Raw genomic sequence first — 19,263 nt, 5'->3', positions numbered from 1 at the left:
CTTACTGCCTTATTATCAGTAACCCTTCAAAGTTATCTCAAAGACTAAAAGCAGTCGTTTCCAAACTTGAAAGGTATGGAAGGTAAATTTTAAAAAAGAGAAACTATTGTTATTGAAGGACAAAAGGAAAATGTTTGGAATCAAGGAGAGAAATTGAGGTTAAAAAGGTAATCACAGCCTCATATAGGAAGCTATTGTCAGGGAACGATTCTGGGTGGAAGAGGAGCTTTATCCCCTGCTGGCTACAGAGATAAGGTAGGCAGCCCTCATTTCCTCTCCATTTGGCACAGCTGCATGTGCCAGTGCATGCTATGGGGGCAACCACATCGTGAGGACAACAGAAAGAAAGAAAAACTTTGTGAAGGAGAAATAAAACTCTGTTGGAACAGAGAGGGGAAAACCCGGGAGAAAAATTAAAAAAGCTTCCAGTCTAGCTCCCTTCCAGCATCATCAATGCTGCTGCTCACACTTGTCATGTCCTCCCTCGATCCTTAGCGCCCGTCTGTGTGCCATGCGGTCTGTTCATTAGGTTGGAGCTTGCTCCTCTAGAGTGAGAAGGTCAGGATCATTCAAGATAAATGGTCTCATTTCTATTCTATCCTCCCAACCCCCACTCCTCTGTACTCATTCACTCTGAGAGACAACGGAGAGAAGTGAGCTTGGCAATCATCAACTATAGCCTAAATACCACAGCCGCAGACTGCTTGTGAATATAGAAAGCAGTAACCGGTGTCTTTATTCCACACATCTCAAAGTTCTCTGTGATAAAGTCACCATCAAAAAGCTTATATATAAAGGTCCTTTAGGCTATAATTGTTTTCCCTTAGAAAACCCTAAGAGTTTTGCCAATGCTAAAGACGTGAGCAAAACCATATTTCCGTCCACTGCCTTTGAATGAAAGCAAGGACATTAAGTAATTTAGGCCAGAAAAATTCAATGGGATAGGCAGCTGGGAAAGGTGCAACAATCGCCAGTCTTTTAGAGTCAGGTCAAGGTGAGACACAAAAACCTGCACCGATTACCTCCACTGAGTCTGAAATTCCATGTAAATGTAACACCTGAGTTTATTACAACCTCTGCAGCAGAACATGCACAAAGCATCAGGATCACTGCTTTTAGAGTAGATGAGAGTGTCAGCACGAAGAAGCTGTGGTTGCTACAACACATATGAGAAGAAGGTCCTTATTATAAAAACAATACAGTATTTAGACGTATCTATATAGTAATTAAGTAAGTAGTTTGAGTAGCTTGACAGCTACACAATAACTTTATAGCATAACTACTATAATCTGTGTGACACAGAGAGATTTCCTCTTCTCTCACATGTTGTTATTCACAGCGATGAATGAAATAAAGGGGTGGGGGGTAGGGTGGGGGGTTCTAGTTAGTGTTTTCCCAGGAGACTGATGAGAAAAAATGAAAAACTCAAATAATTTCAGCATTTCAGGTGCCGTTTATCCAACCATGCAAAGGGCATGGAGGATTCCAGAAGGAAGATAGTGACATCACTTAAGTGTTAATTGCTTTGTACTTCAAAGGCTTTAGTTCCCAGAGGGCCAAGCGGCATGTAGTTGCTATGCATATGTATTAATAAGGATTATGATAAGGAAGCCCAGCACATCATGAAACTATGCTGATTAACTGTGCATGTTCAGTTTTGGGTATGTATGTATGTATTTTGTGTATATATGTATATATTAAAGTACACATGTAGATGTACAAAATCTCTCCGGATGTTATCAGTTTGTGTCTGCGTTGGCACCCTCAGCTACACAGCAAATCAAACATGCATGGGAGTGATAAATGACACAGCCTGCCAGCAGTGTGCAGGATGATGAGAAAATTTTAGACTCCAATATTGCATTAACAGTTGAGCTGTGACTTAAATCTGAGTTCGGCAGCCAGAGATGCTATCTGAACCCTCAGAATTGGAAATTTTTTGTGCGCGAAGAGGAAAATGTGAGCAAGTAGTTATTTATTTATTTGATTTTAGTGATGGCAGCGTACTGGTGTGGAACGAGTCCCCTCAGAGTGTCTCTAAAAGATTCCCAATCAGATCAAAATTAATCTCAGAGAACGCATTTTAATGAGCTGCCTTCATCTCGGGCCAAGTTGATAAGGGGAGGAAAGGGTCTCAAAACTGCTTGGTGCGGCAGAGGAGAAGAAAGGTAACGCAGCATAAATTTTGGGTTGCTGAAATAGAATCTGACATGAGCTCAGATGACTCAAAAGAGGTCATTTACAGTTGCTATCCTTGCTGCTTTCTGTGTGGAAAATTCAGATCTGGTCAAATGTTTAATTTACCTGTATTATCCGGGTCTTTCTGATTAGTTGCTGGGGTGACAGGTTGGACCGGCTGGCTGAAGACTTGTGTTGACCTCTGACCTTGACTAGGTCCTCTGCCCTTGGCCGCGATCGTAGCCGTTCTGGTGACAGCTCCCAGTCCCAGACGCAGACCTCTGCCAGACCGCAGGAGACTGCCACTCCCTCCTGCCTGAGCAGCCGTCCTGCTCTGCAGAGCGTCCTCAGCGGAGCAGCCTTTCAAGCTGACGGATCTTCCAACCTAGAAATCAAAATCACCAAATGGAGTCAAATGCCATCAAAATAACTGACATGCTGTGTTTTCTGAAGCCATTTCTGTGCAGTTAAATCACATAAGAGCTTTCCATTTTTCATTGCAGCATTTCAAGTATGGGCCACACTTAAATTCATGACTAAGATAATAACAGCGTTTTCTTTTGTTTTTTTAACATTTGTGTGTGTTTGCTTTAAAACCCCCTTCAGACTTTCACCCACGTTTGTTAGCAACAATGTCTGGATACTGTAGCAGCTTTAATTTTGTGCAAAAATGCAACGCACCCTGTAATCTAATAGCAGCATGATGCTGATTATTGAAAAAAAAAGTATTTCTATCCTCAGTTTGGAACTCTGCTGCATGCTTCTTTTTCTTATATTGTGAGTAGAAGCAATTAAATCTGATGAAAAATGGAACCCAGCAAATCAGATGTTATTAACTCTAAATGAAAATGTAACAGAGTCCTGCAGGGAAACTGGAAGCTGCGGAATAAATTTGAAATGTTGACACTCTCAACAGTGTTACTGTGTTCTAGGCAAAATGCTAACACACATACATTGTCATGTGAAGCACTGAAAACTAACTCGTCCCCCGCGGACTTTGCACTTCAACAAGCATTAAATATTTATTTCCCCATGTTCGTGTTTGACTGCGTATATAAGTATGAATGCAAAATGAATTTATTGAATCAGTATCAATAAGAAATAGGTTTAGAAGCAATAATGAAGGTCCTCTGAGAGTGATCATAAAATGCAAAAGGCCTGTTATCAATTATACATGGTTTACTAGGCCTATCAGCATGATGGAAGCATTAACATGCTTAGTCAATAAACTGTGCGTAAGACTCATAATCAAAGAAAGACTTAAAATCACATCTCTACAGTAAACAGGACTCACCTCTGATGGTGTCCCATAGAAGTTGTCTGCCTTGCTGCCCAGTTTTGGAGGTGCTGTGTGGCTATGGGCGTGTACGGGTGGAACAGTGTTTGTGTGTCCAGGAGCCCTTATACTCCTATTCAGTATTCCTGATGGAAAAATGTTTGTCTGCATCTCCTGGCGGTACTTATCATAAAGCAGATTGGAGGCACAAAGAACTGGGGCTCCTCGGGTTTCCGGATCAGGCCTTGGGGGCTCTTTAGGTGTGTCTTTAAAAGATGTGGGTGTTTGGCTGTGGGTGCATGCGGACAGCCTGGATGGTAGCGAGGATACCTGATACGGTCCATCAGAAGCCTGAGGCTTAAACTGAGGATTCTTTCGGACGTAGGTAATGATTTTGGGGCGAACTCCTTTAGGTTTCAGTTTAGGTGATGGCGAGCTGTCTTTGGGGGAGTTGTTGTTGTTAGAGCTGGGGGAGCTTTGCTGGTTGTTAAGAGGCGCTTTGGGGATTCCACTTGTGCTTATATTAGTTTTGACTGGTGCTCTCAAGCAACTGTTGCCATAGCCCTGAGCTGATGTTGATACAGCAGGGATATGTCTAACCACTCCAGAGACATTCCTAGAAACGAGGTACATGGAGGGTTGCCTGCATGGTGAGCCCTGGGGTGTCCTGAGAGGGGAGTGTGGAGGGGTTGATGACCTGGATTCAACCCCAGTTCTGTTGGGACTAGAGCAATTCCTTCTGTATGTAAGCTGAGTCTGGGGTCTCTTCTCTAAGGTGGAAGGGTTTGAGGGATTGGAACTGTGGCGTGCACTTGTAGCTGGCTGTTTTTCCGCTGGTGGAGTCTCCCTTTGGGATGTCTGGCTGGGTTGCCTCAGCTGGGAGACTACAGATGTGTTGTACAGGTGGGAGAAATCAGATGGTTCACGTAAAGATGTTTTTGTAAACTTTCTGTTTGACCCATTACTGTGTGGATCTGCAGAGAGGTTAAGAGGAGACGGTTGCCCTGTCTCAGTTTGCTGAGTGTTGGAGTCTGCACTCCTCGCTCTTCCCATCTCCGTCTGACAGAGGGGCCTCACAAGCTGTTGGCGCCGTGGTGGCAGCACCCTCTCCTCAAATCCAGCCTTTCTCCTTTGGCCTAGCCCTCCATCAGAGGACAAGCCATTTCTATGACTTCTCTCATCTTTTCTCTGATCCTGGTATGAGAATGCTGGGTTAAGGGTCTCCTGAGGATGCATCGGTGGGGAGTTCTGATTGGCATCTACAGGGGCTGCCCTTCTTCTGTTCTGGGCTGAGGTAGTGTTTTGGGCATTGTGATAAGGGTTGGTCTTCGACAGAGAGGCGAGAGAAGTTTCTCTATCACCATCCAGAGCACTAGACAGGCTTCCACTGAGGGAAACAGCTGACAGGCTGGAGACAAACACATTCGTCTCAGACTTAGACTCCTTCAGACCTCCCTTCCATCTTTCTCTGCCTGACCTGGTGTCCTGTTTCTCTGCTGTCACACATGCGTCTAGCTCCTCAGTGCTATGACAGGCGATCCTTTTCTGAACCTCTTTGCCTCTCTGAATTTTACTCTCCACTCTGTTGCTGTCATTGTCATTTCTCCTCACGCCGGTAGAAGCAGAGCTGGCTGTTGAACTCGATGATATTGACATGGCACCTTCATCTTTTCCATCTTTCATGCTTCCACAATCGTCCTCCTCCTCATTCTCCTCCTGCTTCCTGCTTCCCAGGTAAGTATGTATCTCCTGACGTGCCAAAAGTTCATAGTCAGACTCCACGCATTGCTGCTCTGATCCCCAAAACTCTAACTTTTCTGGGGAGTCGCTCTGAGAGACCAAGGGAGGAATAGAGCTTGTGCCGTATCCCGTGTCCTCATACAAACCTCTTCTTTCTTGATCACTGATTGAGGATAACTGATTGGCGTTGTCATCTCCAGACTGAGTGAACTGGATCTGGGTTTTATTTCCAATCTTTTCTCCTCTGTCAACACTGACCCTCAGGCCTTGGATACTAGTTGGATTGCTCATGTTGAATTGATTTTTGTCACACTCAAAGACACCTGCAGGGTACTGAGGCCATTTATGGAGCTACAAAAGTTACTTCCCTCACTGCCTTTTCTCTTCAGGGTCTGATGACGGCTCTTTTGAATAAGCCAGGGACAAAATGTCATCTCATGAAACCTTTCTCACTTCACCTTTCTTATTTTGCATTTACAGCGAGTTAAAAAGCGGTCTCTGATGGTTTTTCACCACGATGAAGGTCTTTCAATCTGAAATAAAAGACAACAAAGGGAACTGTCAGAAAAAAAAGCATCAAGTACACTTAATAAGCAGCCATTCTGCAGTTCCCCCACAAAGTCACTTAATTTTTTTTAATATTCAGCCTGCTCTGGGTAGCAGCAATTATGAAATCAGCTGTGTACGGCGAACCATTTTCTGCTCTTAATGTATGACTCATATCAGTGGATAGCCATTTGAAAAAAAAAAACTGGTTGCCTATGAGAGAAGAATCACTGGAAGTATAACAAGAAAATTACAGTTTTAATACTACCTTGTTTCTATTTCAGAGGCATCAGAGACTTTACAAGTAGAGGAGAACTCTTGACTCCCACTTAGAGATTTCTTGTGTTATAGTGGGTGGTTGCAAGGCAGTTTAGCATAAATGGGGCCTATGGAGCTGGTGCCATGTAACATGCACACAATTACAGCAGTTTGCAAGTTTTATTGTGTGTTCAAAAAGAACTTGGAGGTTTTAACTTATCATTTTTATGAGAATTAGATATTAGTTCTCTAAGTAATAATGTTCATTTTAATTTCAGGCATCATCAAAGTCATTCTAGACACAAGTCTGGCCACTTGGCAGCCATCTTGAAATGCCTCCAGATACTTATTTTAAAACATTATCCAAATTATCTTTAAGTTCAATGGTTTCAATGGACATTTTGTCCCAGTAGCTAAACTTCTACCAGCAAATTCACCCTTGAATTTCTGGGAGTGCCATGTCTCCTCCTTATAAGCGAATCACTTGGAAACTGGTGCACTTGATATTGGCAAAATTAGGTTCTTTGTAAGTAAAGCGCGACATACTGGCAGCTCCAGTTTATTGGAGTCGGTTTTTAAAATAGGCAATAAATGAAAATGTAAAAAGTAAAGAAGACGCAGGAGAAACACCGTTCAACCATGTTATTGTGCTGACGTTGCACAGTTTGTTCTCCACAGGGCACCCTGCAACTCCCCTGTTGCAGCAATTTGGAACCTACAAACAGCCAAGTGATCTAAGTCACGTTAAAGGCCAGTCCGTGAAAATATTGTCGGACATAAACCGGTCCGTGGCCCAAAAAAGGTTGGGGGCGGCTGCCCTACAAGAGAGAGAGAGCAGAGACATGTCCAGAGGTGGTGAAACTAAGTAAGTACTTCACCTAAGAACAGTGTTACGTTCATTTGTCTAGGGCTGCTACGCCAGTATCTTTTGGATGCAAGTGTTGCATTTTGTACTCTATTTTCTAATATGCTGAAATAATTATATTTCAGCTCAACAATGAGCTAACAGATAACACTACCCAGCTATGTATAATTAGTTAAAATCAATATCCACCTGCGACACTGAAGCGACAGATGCATTTTGAATCGGTAATTTACATAAAATTTAAATAATTCTCTATAATGGGTCTTTTACATTATGCATTTTATGTGTATTTTGAGGCTAAACATTGCCTGTTTCACTGAATTGAGCACCAAAATCTTTGTTTCACTATTTTGAAAACCAGTTATTTTATGCAAAACAGCATCCATAAAGCGCATCACTGAGGTAATAGCAATGTTCTTACTGTGATCAGCACGAGTACAGGGACAGTTACTGTAGATGTTCACTTTAGTCGTGAGAGATATGTGAAGAGAGAAGTACAGCGTGTTTGCATGTAAGTGAAGGAGTCACCCTGGGGATGGTTGATGAAGGCAAGTAAGAGGAAGGCGGAAAGGGTGAGAAGTGATTTGTAATGAGCTTTTCTTTCCTCAAGAGACAATGTGAAATAGAAAGCAAGATGAGAACTGGGTGAAAAGACTTGTAATAAAAGCTTTTCCGATCATTAAGTTTTTATAGAACATATAACACAAGCAAGCAGTGTCTCCAATATGTTCAAAGGCAGGCATCATCCTAACATGAAAAAGATGAAAATTAGGTGCAGGGGTCGTTAATGGCGAGGACCAGAAAGAGCAGTTCAGAAGGGATAAATCCATGCGGTATGTCTGATCACTACAGGAGGGTTTCCACTCTCCTCTCAGCATGTTTTCTGTAGCGGGTGGATGTAGTTAATGGCATGATTGGACTGTACACAACAACGGCATGTCCTGCTGCATTTAAAATCTGCAGTCTCTAAAACTGTGTTTTAAATACTTGCGTTAGCCTTTAATGCACAAATGAGGCCGTAGAGCTGAAACATATTACTACATATCATATTACGAGATGAGTTAAACATGCGGTATAAAACACGCACACTCAAACGCTCTCGAAATAAACACTTCCGGCTGTCTCCTTAAATTTCTCCATAATTATACGAGAGCTCTACGAGGAATTCTCTTTCTGCCTTGAACCAGAAGCATTAAAACCATTGAATATTAATGGTTTCAGCTCCTTTGCCCTTCAGGGAGAGCATCTTTTGCTCACTTGTTCTGTAGGCCTGTTTCCTGCATCATAGAGAAAATTCATACAAAACAAGCGTCAGATTTCAATCAATTGCCGTCAAAACTGTCTGGATCAATTCATCTGTCTGTGCAGTCAAAGAATGAAGTAAAATATGTCTTAAACCATCACACTGAATGTTTGAGTAGCAAAGTATGAATAGCTCTCCCACCTTCTAATTATATGTGCAGCAGGGGTGTCTGTTCTCATTAGCGAGTGGCTTTTCCACGTGCCCCGTGACAGCTCTCACTGCCTGTGGCACATTTGATATTCCACAAAACCTAGAGAGCTAAATTCTCTCTAAATGTAAAGGACAGGGGAAAGATTCACATGGAAGTTCAATTTCCTACAGGTTTTCTTAGAAGTAATTTGGAGATACCATCAAAGTTAACCTAATATTCTATTTTTTTTAAAGCATAAATAAATAAAAGCAATAAAAGTTGGCTTTAGCAAACTAAAATGAGGTCATTTTTTAAAAGAATTTCAGTTATAAAATCTAAAAACCCAAGTCTTTTATTGAGATTGTGGTAAAGTAAACATCCCCCCCACACACACACACACAATGGGAACACATGGAAATTCACTGTGCCTGACAAACAGAACATGGAGGATAATCCACACAATGTCTGCTCCCCTCTGCCTGTGTGTACCCTGCTCATATTTACCCTTGATTGGCGCAAACAATCAAATAATTAGCTAATTGCTCACACAGAGGCGGGGACAGAGACCGATAGGAGGGAAGGAAAGTGGCAGAGAGCTGTGCTACAGGGTGAGAGAATTCCCTGAGAAGACATGTGTGGCAGATCAATTTTGGCACTGATGTAGTGCTGCAGCTTGTGCTGATGACAGCACTCTCGGGAGGCTGGATGCTGAGCTCGGTCACAGTGGCTGAACCAGAATAAGCTGCATTTCACCTAACTGAGAAAATCCAAAACAGAAAACAATCCAGCAAAACTCTAATCATAACATGAAAAATAATAGAATCAAAAAGAATAGTAGAAACTGGTGGATGATAGTAAAACAAAAAGAAAAAAATCTGAAACATGAAAAGAAAAAAACCCCTCAGCTGCCTTTCCTCGTTATTAGGCTATTTTGATGTCACACACGCTCAGATCCTCTAAGTAAAGAAGATCACATGCGAGGGAGTGTTGGTTGAAGGCGTGTCGGTTGGCAGGAATATGAATTATGCAATTACAAAATCTAACAAATATGAAAAATCTCTTTGATCACCCAGCTCGGAGCAAAGGAAAAACTGCAAATATGAAAAACTAAGTGGACAGGGTACTATGCATTATATAAGAGTAGTTATGAGTTATAAACGCACAGTTGCCACAAGCACTCCTGGCACAGCCAAACCCTTATTTACATTATACAAGCCAAGCCTGTCTGCACTTGCTCGCCACACGTATATATAAAAACACATACATGCATGTTCATTTATAATGTTATTCCCTTTATCTTCATATACAGTGAAATGGCAAAAATTGCTGTTCAGAAAGACCAAACAAATGAATACAAACATATATTCATTCTGCCTATTTGAAGCTACATACTCATTGTAGAAGACAAAGTAATTCATTACAAGCGCTATTAATGTCAGTGTTTGATGAACACCTATTTTTACATTTGTAAAAGCGACACTGCAGTAAACGTTATTTAGAAAAATGTATTTACAAAAATATTGTACAGGTAACGTATGTAAAGGCGACAACTTACACATAATATAAATTTCATTTGTAATGATTTGAGTGACCCAAATTGAATCACAAACTTATGATACCTGGATATATCATAAGTATATATATATATATATATATATATATATATATATATATATATATATATATATAGTCAATCCAGGTATCATAAAAGGTTTATATAGTAAGTTTCCAGATTGTTAGGGAGTTAGGGAACAAATATATGCTATAGTATTTTTTAACATTTATTTTCCTTTTATCCAAATTGAATAAATAGCATAAGCTGCTTGAGGATAATATTGTAATCTGTGCCACATCATTCAGATTTAGGTGTTAAGAAGAAAGGCAGGCTTTGTTTCACCTAACTGTACATGTACATGTTGAGTTAAGTATTCAGACTGAGCTCATCTGGGAAATAATAGATGTAGGCATAACCCAACAAAGCTGTTATCGGATGCAGATAATACATTTCCTCATGCTCGAATTTACCACAAGTGAAAAAGGTCAGTCATACAATAAAGATCTGAAGGTCACTTTTATGCTTTTACATTCCTATGCATTCTACTGTGCATCAATTTCACATGTAAACTCACACCTACACGCAACTGTTGTTAGAGGCGCACTCAGCCACAAGCACACACAGCGCATACAAAATACACACAGCACTAAACATAAATGAGCGAAGGAGCAATCATATCCCTGCAAAAAGGTGGAAAGGTGCATAGCTTAAGTGATGGGAGCGTGGGCTGTGATATGGGGATATCTTGGCAGTGCTTAAATTTGGAGAATGACACTTGTATTTGTGATATTTTTCACTGGGCTCCTATCCCACGAAGTGCTGCGTTTAAGACGGAAAGCTCTTTTTAGAAGGTGAAAGATGAGAGGTTGGTAACAATACATGACAGGGGTCTCAAGGAAACTCGAAAGTGGTGTTGAGTTAAGAAAAGACGGAGGCTTTCCTTAACCTTCCGTTTTTGTCTCCAAGCAGGAATGAGTCTGTGTGGGTGAGAGACTGAGACACAGACCTGAGGTGAGAGAAATGAGACATGCAAATAGATACAGAAAAGAGAGTTGTTGCTGGAGCACACGAGTGTTCTAATTAGTGCTCATTTGGCCCTCTATAGGATGCACTACAGAGCCCCTTTTCTGAAGCGACTTACTGATAAAAGCCCAAGAGAGCAAATCAGTTAACAAAAATCTGTTACAAGATTTAATACTAATTGGTACTGGTCATGTCGCTGAAACTGAGAGTTGTTGTTTTTTTCGTTTTTAAATCTCTCGACTGTGGGTACACATAAATAAATCTCCTGACAAAAGTAAAGCCAGGCTGTAGGAGCCTGTGTGTCTAGTTGTTGTTTTGCTTGCTTTGCTTCTATTCTTCTCTTCTACACTGGTGTCTGCTCAACCTTGATCGTTTACACCTGCATCTACACTCCAATCAGTTTGTCTAAGCTGTGACTCAAATAGTCTGCATTCACACAAGTGTGTTCACTAGAAATGCACCAACTGCAATTTTCTTCAGTTTTTTTTCTAAGTGTGACCCACTGATGCCTATTTTGTTTGTCAGTTTTCTTCCTAAGCATTAAAACTGACAGTATGAATAAAACGTTTCTTTAATGTAAAATCTGATTTTCATAATGAAAGAAATTAAAACGTACAATTTTCCTTCGACTCCAATACGTTATGGGGTTCCTGTACAGTAATCTTTAGCTGACGTATTACGAAAAAAAAGTCGATGAAACAGATATCTGTAATAAAATAAATGTTATTTCTTTTATTATGCCATTTATTCTAGCATGTTTACATACACTCAATACAAAAAGAACATCAACCTTTTTCTCTTTTTCACTAGTCTCCATAGTTTTTCTTGTAACCGCTTTGATCTTTTGCTCATACCGAGGCTGCTGTCTTGTGGTTGGCTCTGACATCTGCATAGCTCTACCTTTAGCCACATCACTAAAATGGCCATTTTTAGTCAGGGTGAGGATTAAGTATTTTACTCTGTGACTTCACTCACAGTGAAGAACTTCCACGTTAATGACGTGTTAGCGTGCATGGCCGTTTGCCTGTGAAACCTGCGCTTGTGTTGTGCAGGCATGAAACAGACCAGCTTGTAATTACACATGAGTGAGGCTGACCGGGCAGTCACCAGTCTGGGACGAGAACGCTGGAATTTGTCCAGTTCCACTTCCTGACTGGTCGATCGGTGCATCTCTGCTGTTCACTCAATCAAGGATTGTTACATGAAGTGAGCGCACTGACGATGTACTCATAAACGTCACAAAGTTAACTCTTGGCTACGCAATGGAAAGACAGGGTTCCAAACAATGTCAGCCAATAATAGCATCAATGATGATGTCAGCGATAGCTAAATGAGATTTTTTTCAGCCATCTAAAGCACGTCATGTTGGTGTAATGGTGTTTAATGTTGCGTGTATGTCAATTTTAATCTTGACTGTAGAAAAATGTTATTTTATGTGTGCTCAGAGGCACAGAAAGATGTAGAAGTTCAGACGTGCAACAGCTGGCCAAATTAACCTGTTGAAATTCACATACTCCACAACTAAGTATGCAGTAGATCGTGTACTACATGAAACAATGGAAGTACTTGACTTGACACACTAATAGCTATTTCCTGGCCACATTAGCAACTCTTTATTTTAGTTTTGCCTACCTACCAGCTTTTTTTTTTTTTTATCTCCACTCCAACAGTAGAGCTCAAATTAAAGTAACCATCTAACTGTGTTCTAACCTCTCACTTACAATTAAAAATTGAATTGTTCAATATGTTGCTATGAGGCATTTCTAATGAATATTTGACTTATAGAGAGAATGCTGTGTTTTGTTTTTTAACTGGATGAAGAAAACTGTGTCTCTAAAGACACTAATGTCTTGCAATAGTAAGAGTGGTGAAGATTCAGCCTCCTCTCTTCAGTCCTCTACTTCCTCTCAGGTCAAAATATGAGCCAAAATATGTGAGAGGTTTTTACAGATTTCAAGAAGGGTAGGGGCTGCCAGTCTTGGATTCATTCAGGGGATCAAAGTTGAGTGCCGCAAAGAATTTTTTCCAGATAAAAAAAACATGAAATTTCAAAGGAATATGCCCCGGCATCTTATATATTCTTCTTTGAAAGCAAGTAAGGAAATTTGATGGGCATATCTTTTTGTTCTTCTGTTGCTGAGTTGGTTTACATTTTCTGTATCGCATGAACGCATGTGACAGTACAAAGGCAGTCACCTGTGTAGACACATCAACATGAGCCTTCCCCCTCAGTGTCTTTGTTGCTGGTCCAGCAGCACATGTGGCTATTACAGAAGCCATTTGTCTTTGGCACTTTGCTTTATTTCTCTCCTCCCCCACTGGAGAGCAGACAGGTTTTACAGCTCTGTGGTCCCAAGGGGAAACCCAGGAACACACACATATATTCATTGCCCCATGCCCTATCGCTCTTTCATCCACACATACCTCTGCTGAGATGTAAATTCCATCACATTGCAATATTAGCAAAAGGGGAAAAAACTCAAATGGACAAAGCGACGACATAATTTATGACTCCTGATTGTTCCCGCATTTGAAAATTGGATTGTGCAAGATTTGCATTAAAATGCAGTGGAGCGGTTATCCTTAAAATCTTTTTTTCTCTCTCTCTCTAATTCAGTCCATGCTGTGTCTTTGCATACATGCAATTAATCACCAGTGAAATTACCCTTGTGTGTCCTTGTACAATGAACATGTTGGAGAGTGTGAACTTGTGAAAAGCCGTGTTCTAGAGCCGTGGATAGATGTAAGACATAAAAACTATCATATTTGTGCTAATTTGGTGGGGGTGGAGGATGTTGTCTTTATATTGCATTCCTTAACGTAATCATCCAGCAGGATAAAGCTTAGCGAAAAAACCTATTCACAAATTAGCTAAGAATTAGTCATCCATTCCTTCCTTTTCAACCCCACTACCGCCACCTCATCGCTGTCTGCGAACCACACAGACAGAAATAGGAGTGAAATAAGCTAAACGCTCCATTTTCACAAGACACAATAGATAGCCTGCAGACAGAATTTCACAAGTGATGATTCACTGAAGTATGCTCGACTGTTTATACGTGTGAACCGAGCAATAACCCAGTATGCACACAGCAAAGGGATTACCATCACACAGAAACAGCGAGGCAAACAGGAGCGCAAAAATAACCAGAAATAGTCTTCTCCAGCTCCTTGATTGTTGTTTTGCACCGATTTTCTTTATAGCTGTGCTTACAGACATGCTCCTCATCAACCAGCATCGCCTCGCTGACACAATTTAGCTCACAACACTGAGCTCAGCGATGTCCCTTCAGTTCTTTGGTGTTATGCCTTTCTCAACAACTCTGTCTCTTTTGCTCCCCTCTTCTCTTTCATCCCAATAATACAGAGTTAATAAGGGCAGGGTGAGGTAATCAATCTCATTTTCATCCTTATAGATGGCACATCAGCAGGCTACATCTGCCCAAATGATTTCCTCTCAGCTCATCCCCCCACTCTACTCCTACAGTTGGACACCTTTTTGTACCCCGGGGGAGGGGAATAAGTCTATATCGCAGGGGAATCGGTAACAGGATTTCTACAGGATCTTGAGTCATAGTGGGTGGTCATATATGAGTGAATAAGGGAGAATGAGAATATCAGATGATCTCCAATAAAAGCTGATTTATTCCCTTATTTCGGGCAGGCAGGCGGCATTTGGCGCCTGCTATGAAATCAGCAGCAGATCACAATATGCCAGAAATTAGATTTATTAGGTGAAACCAAATGAAAAACGGTCAAACGCTGGCATGGGTTCACGTGCACATCCATCCATCAAAACGTGTTCGCACGCTAGGTTTGTCCCATTGTTGCCAACACGGGAGGCAGAACAAAAACAAAAGGACTTCTGATCCGAAAAACCCCATAAAGCACCAAGGTGATCACCGAGTGCATGCGAAATGAAAGATCATCAAACACGAGAATCACCTTCACACACAACAGCTCACGCTCAGGCAGTGACTATCGCTGCAGCAGGGGCAGACAAAGAAACAGCTCCTAACTGGGGGGGGAATGAGGCTTAAAAAAACAAAAACAAAACAAAAGGTCTGCATGCATGCACACATCTATTTATGGGATTTACCATCTCCTTATTTATTTATTTATTTAGCCTTGCTTTTTATGCAAAAACACGGGATGAATCTCTACTAAATTGGACACGGTCCCGCTTCGCTGTCCATTTCACCAGGCTATGCAGTCGGTAATGCCGGACTGGGATAAAGTGAGGGCAGACAATAATAATAAACTTTATGGTGCAACGTGATCTACATGGTTAAACTACAATTTTACATTTTACATTTTTTTAAATGTAAGAATGGGGCACATAAAAAGCAAGACCAATGCAACAAAAGCCGACCTAAGATGAAATGAAAGAAAAAGGCAGGAAATATGAGGGAAAAAATAAATAAATAAAAACGACAACAAAGCTGAGTCCTTTCTGGATATTCAACCTGAACCATCAGGTTAAAAGCAGCAACTACGTGCCATTAAAACACGTGTTTGCAAAGGTCCAGACAAGGGTTTATTGAGGTAAGGGGAGCAGAAAAGAGGGTGTTTGTCCATGCTGGCTGCTGGGAGCAGCACCACCGCATTGTTATTAGTAAAGCCCCTCCACCCACTAGCCTCACTCCTGTCGCAGAAAAAAAAATGTTAACTCTTCCATAGCTGGCTGTGCGAAACTGTATGAGGCGGGACAAAGAGGAGGTCATTTCAAATGCAAAGCGGTGCAATGATAGTGCAATTCTCCGTGGGACTGTGAGGATGCCACAAGCTCACCAAGACTCGCAGACATACACAGTCAGACATAAAGCAGGAGAGGCGAGACGGACCAGACAAAGAGAAGCTGAGAGCAACTTAGACGAGCTGAGTCACTTGTGTTTATTTCGAGAGAATATAGAAACAGAAAATGATGCTGCGGAGTGCCAAGGGGGTGCAAAGGAGCGGGGATGTGACGGATTCTGGTTAGTATTGTAATGTGCAAGCGTATGTGCAATGAGCAAGTGGTAAACCCCTGGGGTATGGGGGAGGGAGAGCTGCCCAAGGATCAGTGAGAGGTGAGCAAAGAATAGGGCAAGATGAGGGGTTTTTGGGAGGGGCAATGATATGCAAAAAGTGCGTGTGTGGGGGGGGGGGGCTTTTTTTAAGAGTTTTCATACATTCAATAATGGAAAGCTAGAAAGTACAACACAGGAGAAGAATCCCCTTGTGCTGCTGTTCTGGGAGTGGATTTTATTTGGTGGGAGTAAGTCTAAAAAAAGAACATAGATGTACACTGTTGAGAAGTTTCATAAAACATTAATGAGGTAGACCTAACCAAGGATAACTACAGCGGTTCTTTCTATCACACACGTGCTTTTAAGTTCACTGACACAATTCTATAAAGTTTCTTAATAACATCTGTAGCTTAATCAAATAATATGAGACAAATATACAAATAAGATACATTTAAAATAAAAAAAGCAAAATCAGGTGAGCGCTTAAACTGTCTGACACAAGTGAATAAAGGTCTTTCATGTCTGTTCCTGGTGGGACACGGAAAACTGTATGTGTGTGTGTTTGTGTGTCATGAAGGGAGGCGTGCCTCTCTTTTCACCCTGTAATGTCTTGCCTGCGACTGCAGGGGAGGAGCTACAATAAGCTCAATGCCACCTTCCAGACAAAAGCAGCGTGAATTCGAGAATGCGTGTGCTGATGCTCGGTTCACACATAAGGCACATGCGTGTGTACGTGCACTTGCAAGTGCAGAGCGTCTTGCGTCCAAAGTGTGGAGGATTCTTACAATTGTGTTATTAAAATAACTGCAACCTTTTCTATCATTTTCTTACATTAAACCTATTTCACCACTATCGGGAAACCGCTGTTATATTTATTAGTAGACCGCAATCATCCAAGCAAAAATGTTAAAAAAAAAAAAAAGACAAAAATGTTTCAAAATAATTAAAACCTTGCACTTGTGACATGTTATTCAAAGGCACACTGACCAACTTTAGTGTCCTTCTCAGCTTCAGTTCACTTCCCATCTCAATTTCTCCCTCTCTCCCTTCCTTCCTCCTCCTTCTCCTCCGTTCTGTCCTATTAAATAACCTTGAAGGTCATACCGGTGTGCTACATTCATAGGCTTTTCTGTACCTACAGAAACAAATACATACACACACACACGGTATAGGAACCTCACGCTTAGACAAAACACACAAAGTCAGACACGCACACACACACAGCCGGCAGTGGTATTTCTGGCAGAGATCTGATAAATTGATCGCTCTTCAGACCTAGCAGAGGTCAGATGTAATGAATCAATCACACATGCATCAGCATCGAGAGCAGCAACTAGAGCAGTCAGTGTACAGCCAAGGCCGTAAGATCTGCTTTCCTGCTTTGATGCAGTGTCAACCTCCACGTTAACATGATCGGGAGGGATTGGTGAGATTTAGCAAAACGGACTTGAAGATCCATAAATGTGGGAAGTCTCTGATACTGAGATCAATAGTGGCAGCAGACAATTCCAATAAATGCTGAAAACATCACTTATTTTTACACGGAAACTGTCAGATTAGAGGCACATTGTTTACATACTTCAGTAGTACAGGCAAATTCTGAACTTTAACGGTTGCAAACTAGAACGGATTTGAAAAAAGTACAAGAACTTCGGCCAAGCAGCTGAAAAAGGGGGATTCACCCCAACAAAGACACCCCCATCCAACTGCCTTAAGGACAATCCAATCATCCGACACCGGTCAATTGAAACAACAGCGTGAAATCCCTCAGTCACTTTTAATTGTTCCATCCGTTGTTTTCTTTTGTCAGGTCTCAAGTCTCCAACAATGAGACTGAGAAAATGGGAAGTGTTGCAAATGGAATTGAAGTATCAATACAACCTCTGTGCCGTGAATTCCTTGAAAGCAGTCAAGATACTGAAGAATTAGTGTTTGCATGAGTGTGCAGCAGTGTCACTCGTGGACTTAGAAATGAAAAGTTATTAATCATACTATCAGACTTCAAACCTTGGTATTATAAATGTACATTTGTCCACTTTCACTGGTAAAAAGCTTAAGCCTGAGCGGGCAAACACGACAAGAAATTTAAAATATTGCAGCTTTTCCACTATCAGTTAACAAGAATTATATGTTATGTATTAGAAAGCTGTGAGAGTCTTTGCTTTTGAAGTCTATACACTCACAAAAAATAGCTCATCAATAAATGACATTTGGCGAGAAATGAAAACAAAATCCTTCAAAATCAAGTCCATATCATCTCTCAGTGCAGTGGATCTGGTTTAAATCCTAAAATCTATACTGGATCATTAGCAACACTCACAGAGACTTGACCTGCTCCATCCATCTCCATCGCACCGTCTCTTCCTTCTGACCTCACTTTCTCTCCAACACTGTGGCTCAACTTCGAGGTTACAGCTATTTATATGTAGAGTCGAGCTAAATTCCTTCGCGCATTGCCGTGATGCGGGCCTAGTCAAAAACAAACTGTATTTATGGTGCTGGTCGAACCGAGTCCGGCAGCAAGACCCGAAATCCTACGAGCAAAATAAGTGCGACACGTTTTCGGGAAATCAATGCTAGCCCTCCGAGCAAAATAAGCACGGGGTGTTTACAGTCGTGCGACTTACCTGCAGCTTTCTCTGTTGCTGATTCATTGAAGAATGTCGGTGAAAACCCAGGAGTTGCCAGCGCGTCTCTCCACTTCCTCCCCACTCTCCCTGGCTTCCAGAAACGACGCACAGAGAGATAGAGAGATAGAGAGAGAGAGAGAGGTACTGCGGACAGCAGGAGGAGGAGGGAACTGGAGGAGGAGCGGTGCTGATGCTGCAGCCGACACCTGGCTGAGCATCCTTCTGCTCAGACGGCCGGGCTTTTTTAACACATGTGCGCCCTCTGCTGGAACATGTGGGAAGCAGCTCTTCCCACGTGGTGGGATTCCAATATGACCGCGACTGGATTTTGAAAAGCTGAATTACAAGTCCTACCGTGCTATAAATTCAAAAATCATTTTGGACCTCAAAAGGCATCAATGAAAATTTTTCACATGTAGAAACGGTAAAGCACAGCGAACTGCAGCTGCTTTTATACATCCAGACAATGACCTGACCACAGATTTCTGTTAGTGAAGAATTATGTCACAGATAAGCCAAGTGTAATGTGAGAGCTTGTAATGGAGCAATGTTAGAACAGTATACTTTCTATTGTTACATAAGAACTGGGAGATTTTAGAGAACTTAGGTATTCATACCAACCTGTATTTTATACTTACATGTGTTATCTGATGATAAGACTGCTGCACATACACTCAGGTCCATAAGTATATGGACAATGACACACTTTATTTGTGTTTGTTTTTTTGTAATTTAGCCTTTGTGGACCAC

The 19,263-nt window shown here is 41.5% G+C and overlaps 1 protein-coding gene across 4 annotated transcripts in view; it reads right to left on the bottom strand.

The window, feature by feature from the left end:
* Positions 1-18,642, bottom strand: part of mtus2a (microtubule associated tumor suppressor candidate 2a) — a 47,818-nt gene extending 29,176 nt beyond the window's left edge. For 3 of the 4 annotated variants that reach the window (XM_085470316.1, XM_085470318.1, XM_085470319.1), the window contains exons 1-3: positions 18,511-18,642; positions 3,473-5,727; positions 2,305-2,563 (exon numbers count right to left, since the gene is read on the bottom strand). In XM_085470316.1, the coding sequence (XP_085326442.1) occupies positions 2,305-2,563; positions 3,473-5,485 (2,272 nt within the window). In that variant the 5' untranslated portion in view covers positions 5,486-5,727; positions 18,511-18,642. Of the gene's footprint in view, positions 1-2,304; positions 2,564-3,472; positions 5,728-18,203; positions 18,226-18,510 lie in introns of those variants that run through there. The other variant, XM_085470317.1, reaches the window with a different exon arrangement.
* Between the last annotated feature and the right edge of the window lie 621 nt (positions 18,643-19,263).

This window comes from Copadichromis virginalis, linkage group LG10, assembly GCF_057382275.1.
Source record: "Copadichromis virginalis isolate Kocher_CV1m ecotype Utaka linkage group LG10, C_Virginalis_male_GT1.1, whole genome shotgun sequence".
Classification (NCBI taxonomy): Eukaryota; Metazoa; Chordata; class Actinopteri; order Cichliformes; family Cichlidae; genus Copadichromis; species Copadichromis virginalis.
This window is presented reverse-complemented; position numbering and strand designations above follow the sequence as displayed.